This window comes from Vigna unguiculata, chromosome 11 (assembly GCF_004118075.2).
Source record: "Vigna unguiculata cultivar IT97K-499-35 chromosome 11, ASM411807v1, whole genome shotgun sequence".
NCBI lineage: Eukaryota > Viridiplantae > Streptophyta > Magnoliopsida > Fabales > Fabaceae > Vigna > Vigna unguiculata.
Window position 1 is genome coordinate 37,708,513 of NC_040289.1, and position 16,101 is coordinate 37,724,613.

Consider the following 16,101-nt stretch of genomic DNA (forward strand, 5'->3'; position numbering starts at 1 on the left):
AATTTTATTTATTATTTATATGATTTACTATTTATTTATGTATTTATTATTTATATTTATTATTATTATTATTTATGTTCACTGTTATTTATTACAATTTATTTTACTATTATTTATTATTATTTATTATAATGTGTTGTCAAGTATTTATTATAAATCATTTATTATCAATTATTATTTATATTTATTATTATCAAATAATATTTATTATGATTTACTATTATTTATTATAAATTATTTTATTATATATCCATATGAAGCACATCTTTTAAGACGTGGAGCATTAGTTATTCATACTTATCATTATATTATACGAAAATGAAATATTTATTAGACTTGTATGAGATTAAGGAAATTATGCTTTGACTAAATCTGAATGTTTATTCTTGTTTATTATGAATCATTTATTACCACTTGTTATCTATTATTTATATTTATTATCATTTATATTATCTATATGAAAACACGTGTTTTTAAGAAACGAAGCATTAGTTATTCATACTTATTAATTTAACAAAAATAAGTACCATTACATATTTTTATAAAAATAATAAAAATATAAGGATTAAAATGAATAAAAAATTTAAATATAAAAAATAAATTATAAATTAAGTCTTGTTATTTATATTTATTACTATCAATTATTATTTATTATGATTTATTATTATGTATTATTATTTATTACGAATTATTTTAATATTTATTATTTATTATATACTCATATCAAAAACACATCTCTTTAGACATGTATTCAGACACATCAATTAAGATTATACGAAAGTTAAATATTTATAGACTTGCATGACATTACGGAAATTGTGTTTTTACTAAATCCAAATATGTATTGACATGTTTCAAATTTTTTAATTTTTTCAAATTGTCAACACATCAAATATTTTCACATGTAACAATCATCAATATTTAACTTTAATCATATATTGGATTTCAGTACTGAGATTGTTAGGAATTCAAGTGTGAGTCTAAGTTCTACATTGACCAAAAATGAGAAAGTAGAGCACTATATAAAAATAAAGACTCATAAACCCATTGCTTTAAGGTTTTGGGTTGAGAGTGGTGTCAGTATTTTATGTGGTTAGGTTCAGGTCTCATTGGTATTGTATCTTCCCAATGAAACTCCCTCCTTATAAACCTGATAGAGATAAAATGCACTGCAAGTTATCTAAAATATATATGTTAAAAACTTAAATATGAACATAACTAAGATATAACACTACACATATACCATACTAAAAAGATACAATAAAATGTAAGCCATGAAATAAATATGAATGAATATTCGAAATGTAGTTACAACAATTAAATTGTTTGTCATTATGATAGACATAAAAATCGCATGTTCCCAAAATTGAGAACAAAAACAAAAAATCTTACAAATAAATAAAAATATATATTTACAAACAATACAAACAAAAACTTTAATCTCCTTCTTTATTCTTTCACTTTGAACCTCCAAAACAATTGCTACCTTTTTTTATCTAATCATGATGAATCAATCATTCATTTTTTACCTGAGCTCCATGTGACGTTGCAGATGTTACATGTGAATCCCTTGCTCCATTCCAGTGATGTCTTTTAATGACAATCTCTGTTTGAGGGTAAGGAAGAACAGAATTTCATTAAAATCAGAGACATTGGAATTTAATATAGGAAAGAATGTATTCAAGGAACAAGCAGGAATAAACTGCATGAATTATGTTAACATGCACTATATTATTGGTATAATATATAGTTTATGGTTAGTATAGACTCACAATAGTTATGCTAACACACTAATCAAATCATAAAGCATTTGTGGTAAAAATGTATTACACATATTAATAGTATTTTCAAATTCATCGAAACTCAACGTACGAGACAATGACCAATTAAACACGTGCATAATATTTGCAAAGTTCATGTGAGGCAGGGGTAGGACACGTGGCTTTCTCTGCCAAAATAAAGTAATGTGTTGATATTCTTATTGATTCGGTCTCTTATCCATATAGTTTTATATATATTTAATTATTCGGATAATACGTGGTGTATCAAATTAGCATTTTATTTTTAAAAAGTGTTAATTTAGTCTCCAAATAAGTTTATGTGTATCAATCAAATTTATCGTGTAATCAAATCCATCTCATTAGATTATCAGAGACAACATTAAGATTGTGATGTGATAAGGAAAAATGGATACGTGTCTATCGGTAAGGATACGTATAAAAACAAAATATTACTGGGTTACATGCACAATTTCTGGTTTTAAGGAATTGAATATTGATCTTTTGCCCTAAAAGTGTTTTGCCTCTTAGCCATCTTCTCCTTTGAAGTTTCTCGTTCAGACCTAAAGAGATGGTAATTGATCAATTGTGCATTGTTTGTATCTCGTGAATGATTGATGCACATAAACTCATTTGGAAACTAAATTAACATATTTTTTTTAAATTGAGTACCAATTTGACACATTACACTCAAAATAATATATGAGTAATTAAACCATTCGATTTTTAGACTTACTAATTAATTATTTAATATTTGATTAATAAGGTTTTCTTTAAGATCTTCCATTCAAATCCTTAAAATGTTAAATTATTATTAAATCGTCGTGTTTACTTTTTATTTTAAATTTAACAGTAAGATACAGCCATTTTATAAATAATCTGAGGGAAGAAAAATTATGTTAAGGTTTACTCTCATCAAACCATGAGGCACTCACAGCTATTATGCATTACCACAACTTTCAAAAACAGTGCTACAGGTGAAAACATCACACTCTTAATGCTAAAGGTTGTAGTAACGTGCAGAGAAATATTCAGTAATTAATCAGAGCATATTTTTTCAAAGTGGCATCAGATCAAAATTTTTCCTATTTTCAAAATAAAGGATCAACTGCAACACCTACCAAAACCAAGACAGTGAATATAAGATTTTAAAAAGCATATTGACAAAAAGTAGAAGGAACAAAAGAAAAGGAAAAGAGAGTGAACTGATATACAATGCAGAGTACAGAAGCCATTGTCAACCACATCCATAGTTTATATCAGGTGTTGCAGCAACAGCTGAAAATGGAATTTCAACTCTCTCTTTCACTAGGCATCGAGCTTCCCCATTTTCCCACACCATTATTTTCCCAGGTGGACACTGAATACTTGCTCTCTCACTCCCATTTTTAGTTGTAGATCTCTCCACATTTTCTACTCTGTGACGCCACCCTTGCACGCTGAAACGAGTGCCTAACTTAGGCCCGAAACCAGACAAACTTAATATTGATACCACGCCAACCACCGTGAGCATTGTTTTGGCTGCAGATGTTATAAAAAATCCCAATCCTTTTCTCGAATTTTTAGCCCCATTATCAACGAGATTTTGATCTTTTTCACTGAGATTCTTTTTCGCCTCAATCATTGGATCAAGCGTCATTAACCCATTGCGACCAGACTTATTCACGGAAGGAATCTGCGAGAGGTATTCCTTGTCCATAGACACAGAGAATGGAGGGCGGCTAGGATATGGAGGAAGTAGCAGATCATTGCTGTGCTCCACTGTTTCACTAGCAAAAGTGGAAGCTTCTTGTATCACTTCCAATTCCTTACCTTTGTACTCAGAGAGCTTTTCAATTAACATTTTGCGACTGTTTTCAATCTCAGCCAAGGCAACTTCTCTTTCGTATCGCTGTTGTTGTTGCAGAACCTAAAAATAGCACAACAATACATATGATTCGCAAACTGTTATCTCAATCATAATTTGATTATTTTCTCATAGCAAAGCATGTAAAAATGCAATGCAAGGGAAAACTGTATTTGTAACAAAGCACAAACGTAGACACCCCACGTTTCCACAATAGTCAAAACAGGCATCTAATACAATCCGAGACAGTTTAGTTTGAGAAAATGCTCTCTGTTTTCAGTTTTCATTACAAAAAATTACCAATTTACTTACTATTTTCAAGGGTCTGCATAAAACTAATGAAAAGGTGTATTCATTCATTAGTATAAAAAACCTTGAAGACACGAAAGAAAATGTAAGGTGGTATTTTCTCAATCCATGAAGCATCCTAGGCTGCAAATACACTGCAGATTCTGTGATGACAGTTAACTTATGGAACTTGAACATGTACAGTTAACCACTTTGGCCAAAAAAATGGAGTTTATTGGCATTGGATTATCGACAAGAATGAACCGAAGCTGGTATGCTACAAAAACTTCCATAACCTCCAGACACCAAGACAACCACTCAAATCCCAAACTCACTAACTGAGGCAGCAGCAAATCAAGTACCCAACCAAAAAAACTATAAAAACAAAGACAATCTATGACATCCCACAATTCCCAACCGCCAAAAAGCCCCAAATAGACAACAAAAAAAAAAAAAAAAACCTAATTTTGAAATATGGCACCTGCAAAGAAGAAAGTTGGGTCTCCAAGGCTTCAAGGGCATCGCAAATGTTGAGAAGGCGTTCGGTGGCTTCTTCATCGTCGTCGTCGGGGTGCGGCGTGGGACCATTGGTGGTGTCGGTTCTGTGGATGCAATTGGTGATTTTCAATCGAAGTTCTGTGGCTCTGGCCAACACTAACCCTATGCCTTCCTCTTCCATTCTCCTCTTTCTCTCTCTCTCCCTCTGTCTCTCTTTGTTTGTTTCCTTTGTTGGGTTCTATTCTACCCTAAATTCAATGCTTGTAATTTCAATTTCATAATATTAATTTTGTGAATTTGTAAGAGAAAAAGAAAAGTTTGAGATGAAATCCAAACCCGCCAAATGCTTTCCAGTGGTGGGGATTGTGATCAAGTGACTCTGGTGCTCCATAGAGAAAGAAAATCTACGCTCGTTAACTTTTGCGCTTTTGTCAAACTTCCCAAACAGACAAACGTTAATATCAACACTTTTTATCATTTCCACAAATTACTCTTCAATTTTCATCTCTTTTTTTATTTATTTAATTTATTTCGGTGTGTTAAAATACTAATTTATTACCCTGTTAAAATTATTGCCCAGAACATATAATATATATATATATATATATATATATATATATATATAATCGCAGCAATTATTATTTGATAGTGTCAAGAAAAAATTAGGGTTTATAAAAGTATAAGATGAATATTTGATTGGATGGATTTAGAGAATTTTACTTTTAAAAGTAGTATTCTTTCACTTTGGGATAGCCGTGGGGCTATGATTCTCAAACCTGTCCTGTGAGATATAGTTTAGAAACAATGAGCAAAGTTGGGTATATCTCTAATCAAAATCAAAAGAAATTTTGATTCTTTAGTAGGAATATATTAACAAAAATTGAAGCAAAATTACAAAATAATAAAAATAATTGCATTTTAGAGATCATTAATTTATAAAGATCATACTTATCAGTAAAGTCAATAAATATTGTATGCTGATGAAATAGTAAAAATAATAACTACTACTTTCACATTTTCTTTTTTGTTGAACTTAAATATAAACTCTCATTTTCTTCTTAACATTTTATTTGAACTTTCTAAATCTTTTGTTACTAAATTCACTCTATAATATATTTTTATAATTTTTTTCATACCCTGCAAATAATTTGGGGGGTTTTTAAAGTACAAATATATAAAATATATTAAAATTAAAAGAATATTTGTATTTACATATTGATTTATATACGTGCTAAAACAATTTGATGACAATAGTAATTAAGTCTTGTTCGATTTGAGTAAGATTGTTTTTCAATAAGAAAAACACATGGTCTAGAAGATAACAATCTAGGGTAATTAAGTTATGTTTAAACATTGATAGCATGTGAAATAGAAGAGTATAAAATAAAATACACAGTATAATTTTTTTTTATGTTATTTAAACAATTGACATCCCTGACAATTAATTTCAACTATTTTGAAGAATCTAATCATAAGATGAGTTGTAATTTGTAATCATGAATTATTGTCGTACTTAGAAGCTTGTTTTTGATCAGTGAGAAAAGAGGCTTCAGAGAAAGATGATGAAATGTGAGAGGCACGTGCACCTTTATTCCCATTTCTTTTGACATGCATGCATGAAGGAGCTTGAACTAAAATGCAAAACCAAGCATACAACATCATCACATATATACAATGTTTTGATGTTTGTGAAAAAAATCAATTTTGTTTGCCCAAAAGTTTTTAATGGTATTATTAGCCTTTTGTTTTTGGCCAAGAACAATACTTACATTTTCAAAAGCAATAGTCAGTAGCAATGGTAATTAGGTCCCTGAGAGTGAGAGATGCTCTGGTATTTCGTGACCATGTTCAGGCAATAAAATCTGGTTTGGTATCAAGCATTTTCACTTGTAACCAACTCATTCATCTTTATTCCAAACATGGCCTTTTGCAAGAGGCCCACAAACTGTTCGATGAAATTCCCCACCCGAATGTGTTCTCTTGGAATGTCATTATTATGTCTTACATAAAAGCACACAACTTGCCTCACGCACAAGCTCTTTTTGACTCAGCCTCTCATAGAGATTTGGTTTCTTATAATTCCATGTTGTCGGCTTATGTTGGCTCCGATGGGTACGAGACTGAGGCACTTGATTTGTTTACTAGAATGCAATCTGCACGTGATACAATTGGGATTGATGAGTTCACTCTCACGACCATGCTTAACCTTGCTGCCAACCTACGTGTGCTACTTTATGGGAAGCAGATGCATTCATATATGGTGAAAACTGCAAATGATTTAAGTAAGTTTGCTTCGAGTTCTCTCATAGACATGTACTCTAAATGTGGTTCCTTTCAAGATGCTTGTACTGCATTTGGCGGTTGTCATGGGATGGTGGACTTGATTTCAAAGAATGCAATGGTTGCAGCTTGTTGTAGGGAAAAAAATATGACCATGGCCTTAAATATATTTTGGAAAAATCCTGAATTAAATGATACTGTGTCTTGGAACACATTAATTGCAGGGTACGCCCAGAATGGCTATGTGGAGAAATCACTTACCTTGTTTGTTGTGATGACTGAAAATGGTATTGGTTTCAACGAACACACTTTAGCAAGTGTTTTGAGTGCTTGCACAGGTCTAAAATGTTTAAAACTTGGCAAGTCTGTTCATGCTTGGGTTTTGAAATATGGTTACAGTTCAAATAAATTTATTAGCAGTGGCATTATCGACTTCTACTCAAAGTGTGGGAATATCAGATATGCCGAGTTAGTCAATGCAGAAATCGAGATTAAAAGTCCATTTGCAGTTGCTTCATTGATAGCAGGCTACTCATCTCAAGGTAACATGACAGAAGCCCAAAGGCTTTTTGATTCACTCTTGGAAAGAAACTCTGTTGTATGGACAGCTCTATGTTCTGGCTATGTCAAATCACAACAATGTGAGGAAGTCTTCAAACTTTTCAAAGAGTTTATAACTAAAGAAGCAGTAGTCCCTGATACAATGATCATTATCAGTGTGCTTGGTGCCTGTGCCATACAAGCTGCCCTTAGTTTGGGAAAGGAAAGTCATGCTTACATCTTGAGAATGAGATTTCATGTGGATAAGAAATTATTGAGTGCTTTGACTGACATGTACTCAAAATGTGGAAATGTTACTTATGCTGAGAAAATCTTCCAACTGGTTACTGATAGTGATAGAGATGCAATCTTATACAATATCATGATTGCTGGTTATGCTCATCATGGTTATGAAAATAAAGCAATTTATCTTTTTCAGGAAATGCTGAATAAAAGTGTCAAGCCAGATGCAGTCACTTTTATTGCACTTCTATCAGCTTGTCGGCACAGTGGATTAGTTGAACTAGGAGAGCAATTTTTTATTTCCATGGAACAAGATTACAATGTATTGCCGGAGATTTACCACTATGCATGTATGGTTGATATGTATGGAAGGGCTAATAAACTAGAAAAGGCAGTAGAATTCATGAGGAAGATTCCCATACCAATAGATGCTACAATCTGGGGTGCATTTCTTAATGCTTGTCAGATGAGCAGTGATACAGCACTTGTCAAACGGGCAGAAGAGGAGCTACTAAAAGTTGAAGCAGATAACGGGTCTAGATATGTGCAGTTGGCCAATGCCTATGCTGCCACAGGGAAGTGGGATGAGATGGGAAGAATAAGAAAGAAAATGAGAGGATACGAGGCTAAGAAGCTTGCTGGTTGCAGTTGGATATTTGTGGAAAATGGTATTCATGTATTTACTTCTGGTGATACATCTCATTCAAAAGCAGATGCAATATATTCAACTTTAATGCGCTTGAATGGGAAACTGTATTTATCTTTCATAGAGCTGAATCAACTTAACGAAATTCAGGCTGGTATTTAGGATATAGTTTGATGGTTAACTAGCCAATGCCAGTAAAATTGGATGCTCTGCCATATAGGGATCATAGAGCCACCATCCAATGCAGCATGCTTATAAATAGCATTGCAGTAGTCAATAGGAATTACAGTACTACAACAAAAATGGTTGGAAGACTATTTTCTTCATGAAAGTGCATTTGATGATTTGGAAGAGGTAGAAGAGTTTTCAGAGACAGAGACTCCTTCACCTATGCACCAACCTTGCTCAATTCATGATCCCACTACTCAAATTTAGACACTGAGGGGATGAAATATACATGACATGTCCTCCTTACATACAAATATTTGATGTTGTCGCATCCTATCCTATCCTATCACATGAATCTCTTCGCAAATGCAGTAAACAGCAAAACAACTGTAACTTGGCCTGATGAGATGACTCAAATTCACCATCGGGATTCAAACTTTTATGAAGATACATATGGAGAGAGTTTATTCCTTTTGCATTGAAGTTTTGGTAGATTACAGATTATGTGAAGGCAGTTATTCAAGACAGAAAAGTGCGGTGTTCTACAATCTACACGACCAACTGTGTCTCCTATTTGGTGACATATGGAACAAAATGAAGGATTAATGCTCCGTGATTATGAAACTCCGTGGTGATTCCACCCTAGTGTGTTGGTGCTGCTATGGGTGATCTGAAACTTGCAAATGGAAACAAAGAAACATGTGTTGAATTCTTGTGCTCTATTTCGGTTTCAAGCATGTGGGGGCTAGGACAAAGCCAGCTCTTTTATTGCCGCTGTAGTTTTATTGTTGAGTTTTGGTTTAAGATACATTTGATCCGTTATATTTATTTTTTGTTAATAACTCAGTACTCGGTATACCACTTTACTCAGTTTACGACATCAACCATAATGTGATTTTGTTGGGAATAATTTAAGTGTGAGTCAAAACTCCAACATTGAATAGAATAGACAAAGTTAAACACTATATAAGAATAAAGGTCCATAACACCATTGCCTTAAGGTTTTGGGATAAAAGTGGTATCGAATATCTTATATGTGTAAGACTAATGTCATATATATCTGAAACCACAATATCTTAATGACTATAACCCACATACAAAAATATAAACCCAACAGTGGTATCAAAGTCGATGGTTCGGAGTGACTGATCACATAATCATAACCAAAAAGGGGTCACTATACACCTGAAGGGAAATATACCATATGAAAAAGAAAGGAAAAAAAAGGGACTCACCCTTGAGAGGAGACTGTTGGAAATAATCTAAGTGAGTCAAAACTCCAACATTTGATAAAATAGACAAAGTTAAACACTATATAAGAATAAAGGCCTATAACACCATTACCTTAAGGTTTTGGGCTAAAAGTGGTGTTGAATGTCTTGTATATGTAAGACTACTGTCATATATATCTAAAACCACAATCTCTCAATCACTATAACCCACATATATAAATATATAATCCAATAGATTTAAATACTTATCTAGAGTAAATGTATTAATTCCTCCTCAAAGAAAAATCGGGAAATTATGCTCCTATCCTGATAGCTTAAATTTGTAGGAACAATTGAAATTTAAACTTAAATATATTTAGAATCTCCAATTTAGGCTTAGATCGTTTTTTCACCAAATTTAATATTGAACTTTAGTTCATGTAATTTGAAAAAAATAAAAAAGAAGATAACTTGTTTTATTCTCTGTCCCAAACATATTTCATGGTTTCACTTGGATAATAAATTACAAGTTGTTACTTGATAAACTATTTTGGTTCTACATTCTTGCCATCAAACACTCAAAGGGTTTTAACTACAAGGCATTTGGGTATTGAAATAAAAAAAGTTTTTGTATGTCAAATTATAGAGATTAAAATGATCAATTTTGAATTTGAAGGATCGAAAACAAACTTATCATGAACTTGAATAACTAAAAATGCTTGAGTGTTAAAATTTGAAATTATTTTAGAGTTAATGACTTTCTTTTCACTTATACTCTTGTTATCTTTCATGCTGTTTGACCAAAAGGCAATAAGAATGTGCTTTTATATTGCTGTGCTGGGTGTCAATAATGATTTCTACTGAGCAGACACAGAAAAAGCATCCAGGATTGAAATATCAGACTAAACTGATGTCGAGGAAAAGAATCAAGAATATACATCCATTAATTGAAAAAGAACTATATAGCTGTAGTAAAATACTTAAACCCAAGAAGGACCTTAAGATAGGGAGTTATGAAGCAAAAATTAGTTACATCTTTTGCTTTCTATTTGAAGTACATCTTTCTCAGCTTCGTATTCCCACCTTAGTGTTACCATTCTGAGTTTAATATATTCATAGATATAACGCAGACAACTACTATTCACCTGTTATGTTGTGAAGCAGACAAATTTGCTTCTTGCTCGTTACACCTGTGCTTACCATCAAATGCAAGTTTTGGATATTCTACCCACACACGTACATGAATCCTACCAAGGCATGTCATTACCAAGCTAATTCCTTTGAAATCAAGTAATGGAAAGTGAAGTTATGAGGGGTTAATTCAATATTTTTGAAGCTTGACTTGGATTGAAACTCTTGAATGCTCTTCCTTTGAGAATCGGGTAGATAAGGCTTAATCATCTCCATCAAATCAGATGCTCCTATACCTGAATTTTTTGCAAAGGAATCAACCATCTTTGGAAGAACTACTTTCTGTTCCTTGTTTATGGTGATGGTGGACTGAATGTATTCCTCTTTGGCACATTGTAGCTCTTCAAATACTCTCTTAGGTGTGTACAAACGTACCTGAGAAGGTTGCAACAAGGACCAGGTGAATTTATGAGAAAATGATCGATGAAAGGGTTTCTTTAAAGCAGGAGGCTGTGAAAGCTACATATATGTCAAGTACATAATCCTATGTGCTACATATAACCTTAACCTAAGAAAAAGGCAAGAATTTCAGAAAACTTTCATTAGTTTAAATAATTTATTCTGATCAATCAATGTTTCAATTTGGTAATCTACATCTTTAGATATAGATTTTTCTGTTTCCTTGAGTTAGGTGAATACAACAAAAATTGTTGGTGAAGGTATCCTTTTACTTAAAAGTACAGAAAGACTAGAAGTCTACCGCTGGATCAGAATGGCTTCCTGTGCAAAGAGCAAATAGTAATAAAGGCTCTGGACGATGTATTGCATATCCTTTTCTTGCATCTCTAACCTTTGGTTTTGTCATTGAAGGAAACCACAACCGCAGCCACTAGTAGAAAAAGAAAGGTGCAATACTGAGATAAGAAAAGCATACGAACGATAGTATTTAATCTATGCTAAACTCGTTTGTTTGTTGTGTAAAATGAAATTTGCAATCTGCTTTGAAGTTTCTGGAAATCAGATTTACCTGTCCTGGGCGAGGCATTCTGCATCCCAGAATGAAGTTCTGTATCTGGTCTACGCTTATAGTATGTCCCCCAATGTTATACGCAGCCTGAAATATCCTAGCTTATTTTAGTAGATGTCACATACCAGTCAATTCAATGGAGTTTTCTGAACGAGAAACTTACCTTCAGTACTGAAGACATTCTCTTAACATTGTTTGCTGAAATTCCATAGACTAACAAGGCCTGTGGAGGAAAGAGAGGAGGAGGATAATGGTTCACTGATTTGGAGCAATAACATGCACAAGATAAAAAAGAATTAAGAGATAATTTTTACATGCATTGCTAAGGAATTGTGCACATTAATCCAAAAGGAAAGCTTTTCTTCATGCCTCATATTTCTAGGATTAACATCTTCCAGCCGAGAAACAAGTGACCTGCAAGAAACTAGGATATGAAGTAGTTCTTCCAGACAAAAGAAATCATCTAACCAAACTTGCATACCACACACATCTTGGACCATTGTACCACAGTTGATAACTTCAATTTTCAAGGTAAAAAATGCAATATGTAGCTTCACATCCAACTAATAGATTATTTAGAAAAGAAACTTTGAAACTGAATAAAATATGATAAAAAAGCATTATGCACTATAAGATGGCTCACCTAAATCTCCGTAGCATGTATTCAATTTCTTTTAATTTCTGATTATCAGTGCATAATTTCTGTATCCTTGTCATTGAGCAATAAGGTTCACTAAATTCTTTGCACCCTCTGACATGGAAAGGGTTAGTGGAGTTTAGATTGAAGGATGAGTGTTTCTTCCATTGTGATCCCCACTTACTACCCTGGCTCTGTGAAGATAACTCGTTACCACAAGATGAGTATGAAATAGGGGATGAAGCATTTTTGTGACCAAGAGAAGGTGGTTCTGTAAGTTCACAATATATAGCTGATATGCACTTAATCATCTCCTCAGAAAGCCAATTGGGTGTTTCTGGAACGTAATCAACATAGCTACTCCCAAGATGCTCAGCCAGACTTGTTGAACTGAATTTAGCAAACTGAGTTTGCTGTTGAAATAAAATTTGGAAGCCGGATATTAGAGAAGGCTGCATAACAAATAAAAGGATATAACCAGTTTACTGATTTTCATTACACTTACCTCCAACATGGATAATGGCAGAGAATGGTAAGAGTCAACTACAGCTTTGGTTTCAATGTTCCCAGGAGAAGCTTCAATTGAGCATACTGTTCGTTGAGATAGTGCAGAGTGACACCGATGAATACTAGAGTCTAAAACATTTTCTGATTCTAACTGGTTATTGCATTCCTTAAGGCGAAAGCCAACTGAATTTCTGGGGGAAATGGCATTACTACAGTCCACAACTGAAATTTCTTTGTCAGAAATAGCATCATTGCTGGGAACTGCAGATTTTACTTGATTAGTGTCTGAAGCTAATTCCAATCTTCTCTCCTTAGGTGATAAAGACGAAATTTGTTGATCAAATCTTTTCCGATACAAAGAGAGTAGGTATTGTTCCAAATAAACAACTTCTAATTCTAATATTCCAATTTCCTGAATCAGTTCCTTTGCAGCCTAAAATTACATAAGAGATGTATATAATGGATAGTCAGAAAGAAGCAAGATCCAAAAATTTCAACTGAGAAAGAAAAAACTGTACTTGTATGTAACTTTTACCTTGGGTATTGAATTTTCTATTGCAGCATCCTGTGAAAAAGGCAGATAACGTGCTTTCTCTAATGCGCGCCTTATCACAAATTGTTGCTGTAATCGTTTCTGAAGCTGTAGAATCTTCAGAGATATAAAAACTATATCAACCAAATGCAAATAAATATAATGAATACTACATTATTTGGCTCCAGGTTTATTATCTAAGCCATGAATAACAAGGACAATCCCAATCATTGCCTACAATACTACCCTCCTTGGCATGACTATGAATACCTGTTACTGTTACTGTTACTACAAATGTCTCCGCAAAAAGGACAACTTAATTATCAGTCAAGATTTTTACCTCTTGAGTCAAAGAGCTTTGAAGATCAATATTATTGTATTGCCTCGTCTTGGATTCAATGTTGTGCTTTAGTTTCCCCAGTTCCTTTTTGTGATATAAAAGAAAGAGAAAATTACTAAGAGTTATAAGTATTAGCTTCTATGTGCTGAAAATCATTCTTCTATAAGAATAATGCTAAAACATGCGCTAATAAAGGAATGGAAAATGCTCTCTATATAATGCTCAAAAATATGCATCAAGAAGGTAAAGGTGGTGTGAGAGAAAGGGAGAGATACCACTTCAGGACGATAAGAAGCTTCACTGATGTTCTCTAATCCATCTGCCATGACTCTTCTTTTCATTGGGTCACTGCCAAACAGTAAACAAAAATGTCAAGATAGGGTGCAGAGAACACGACATCATTACAGTTAACATGATCCTGTTAGCCTGCAAAACCAATGAAAAAAGCTTCGTCATAAGACCTGTTTTGGCAAGTAGGTGAAACAAATACCAGGTTGAACCTTAGTTTTTTAAAATACTTACTCCCCGAGACTCAAATATTAGAAAAAAGAAGGTAACGATGGACATAAAAACAAACAAATTTCAATCCCTTCAATCTTACTTAAAGCTTCTATTTCAGAATTACCCTTATCTTTAAATCTAAGCATCATTCTCAATAAAATCAATTGAGGGAAATTTAGGAAATATACCTCTTTATTGTATATAAACAAGAAAATTAAATGAAGTTTAGTGTGAAAATAGTTAAATTTGCTTTATGTAATGGAGTCCATTGGGAATATTAACTCTTGGGTTAATTTACCTTTACGATCTTGCGAAACAGAGTAAGATTACCTATATTTAATAGCATAAATCTGAAGATGCCAAAGTTCTGGATAACTTGAAGAACCATTATTTGGTTAAAAAATGAATGTATTGAAGAAGAAGAAGAAGAAGATGTGTGCCGCTGCAAGTCGCTCTTCAATTTATTTGGTTTAGAAAGACAAAAGTTGGTGAAATGAGAAAGTGACAACAAATACTGAAAAGAGAAAGAAGAGAAAATGTCGAAAGTAGGAAACGGATTGTGTCTGCAAAAACCTGTTGGAGCGCTTGTGACTTGAAATTGAAACAGTTGGGTCCATGAGCATGAATTGCTTGAGAACAGAATCGCGCCACTCTATTCCATGCATGTTAGTGTCAGATTGGCTTAAACACTGTCAATGAATGCACCAAAAACCATTAATGCCACAAACACAAGGACCAGATATTGACAAAGTTTCATAAATGCGACTTAGTCAAAATGGGAAGATACATCCAAAATACATTAATTTAAAGCATAGCTGCGCTTACAAGCAGCAGAATCTCCTCTCTGATGGAATGCGACTTCTCGCCCAGTGAACCTTTTTGAAAGCTGAATCGATTTGGTGGTTCAAAATCCAAACGGGCTCACAGTTATATCTGTTTCAATTCCAAAAACATATTCTTTTTTTCATATATACGTCTGGTAAATGTTATTCAACCACTATGGTACGATACAAGAAGAGTATACTTGTGTTGTACTGCTGTTGACAAAACAATCTATGAAGAACATAAGACCACCTTTTTTTTATTTTTTGACTAACTAACCCACCCCTTTTTGATAAAGTTGTTGTGGTTTTTGCATTTCATTAAAAGAAGAAAAATCAAGTCATAGCTTTTGTAGAATGTATTCCAAAGTAAAACTTAGGGATTACAAAAGAATGATATGACAAGAAACATGGAGGCAAACTGAGATATGTGTATTGCAGAATATGCAATCAACAATGATTCAAACACATTGCATGCATGTCAAAAGGCACTCCAACTTTGTGAAGCTTTTGTGCTGGTTGGCTTTATGCACTGCATTAAAAGAATCACATAAGTTTAGTTTTTTCCTTTATCTTATACCAGTGTCTAAAAGCTGAGACCTTCACCATTTAGAATGGAGCATAGTGACAAAAACACAGACCGTGATTAAGATGGCAGTTTGTTGGACAATGGACTTACATAATGCATCACCGCACAGTTCCATCCACTCGTGCACTTGGTCTCTTTTCTATGCCATTCCAAGGCCAAACTCACATGTGATACATCTCACAAATCATTTACCATCATTTGGTTTAAATGGTAAAAATTTGGTGTTCTTGAAGTTTGATCAACTCATCTTAATTTTCTTCTTTATCCTTATACTTCATTAAACAAATTGTTTATAGTGAAACATGACCCCTAATTGTTTATACTAAACTAAGACAAATTTTACCTACTAATTAGACAACCTGCCACTATCCTCCTATTACAATGAGAGGTGAAACCAACTGGTAATTACTTCACTACCTAATCTTGAAAGTGTTTAGTATAATTATTGGTGGCATCCAAACTGGTCTGAAGAATTATAATGTAGGGTTAAATAGGTTTATATTCCTTAAATTTGAACA

General features: G+C 33.2%; 3 protein-coding genes across 8 annotated transcripts; 1 reads left to right on the plus strand and 2 right to left on the minus strand.

Moving 5' to 3' along the window:
• Positions 1 to 2,896: 2,896 nt before the first annotated feature.
• Positions 2,897 to 4,878, minus strand: LOC114169706 (plastid division protein PDV2). 2 transcript variants are annotated; one of them, XM_028054973.1, is made up of 3 exons: positions 4,747 to 4,878; positions 4,394 to 4,658; positions 2,897 to 3,687 (listed from the first exon to the last, which is right to left on the minus strand). In XM_028054973.1, the coding sequence occupies exons 2-3, from the start codon at positions 4,589 to 4,591 to the stop codon at positions 3,016 to 3,018; spliced, it is 870 nt and encodes a 289-aa protein (XP_027910774.1). In that variant the 5' UTR covers positions 4,592 to 4,658; positions 4,747 to 4,878; the 3' UTR covers positions 2,897 to 3,015. The 2 variants fall into 2 exon arrangements, with proteins under 2 accessions (XP_027910774.1, XP_027910773.1); XM_028054972.1 differs by having other exon boundaries at positions 4,394 to 4,847.
• Positions 4,879 to 5,887: 1,009 nt separating this feature from the next.
• On the plus strand, positions 5,888 to 9,167 carry LOC114170505 (putative pentatricopeptide repeat-containing protein At3g18840). Its single transcript, XM_028055995.1, has one exon. The coding sequence runs from the start codon at positions 6,206 to 6,208 to the stop codon at positions 8,279 to 8,281; it is 2,076 nt and encodes a 691-aa protein (XP_027911796.1). The 5' UTR covers positions 5,888 to 6,205; the 3' UTR covers positions 8,282 to 9,167.
• A 1,209-nt stretch (positions 9,168 to 10,376) lies between these two features.
• Positions 10,377 to 15,818, minus strand: LOC114168772. Of its 5 annotated transcripts, none has more exons than XM_028053704.1 (13): positions 15,674 to 15,818; positions 14,999 to 15,526; positions 14,747 to 14,862; positions 13,948 to 14,020; positions 13,673 to 13,756; positions 13,336 to 13,449; positions 12,799 to 13,233; positions 12,300 to 12,706; positions 11,971 to 12,070; positions 11,820 to 11,879; positions 11,657 to 11,743; positions 11,390 to 11,518; positions 10,377 to 11,064 (listed from the first exon to the last, which is right to left on the minus strand). In XM_028053704.1, the coding sequence occupies exons 3-13, from the start codon at positions 14,836 to 14,838 to the stop codon at positions 10,762 to 10,764; spliced, it is 1,884 nt and encodes a 627-aa protein (XP_027909505.1). In that variant the 5' UTR covers positions 14,839 to 14,862; positions 14,999 to 15,526; positions 15,674 to 15,818; the 3' UTR covers positions 10,377 to 10,761. The 5 variants fall into 5 exon arrangements, with proteins under 5 accessions (XP_027909505.1, XP_027909507.1, XP_027909506.1 ...); XM_028053706.1 differs by having other exon boundaries at positions 14,999 to 15,106; positions 15,674 to 15,811; XM_028053705.1 differs by lacking the exon at positions 15,674 to 15,818 and having other exon boundaries at positions 14,999 to 15,535.
• Positions 15,819 to 16,101: the final 283 nt, after the last annotated feature.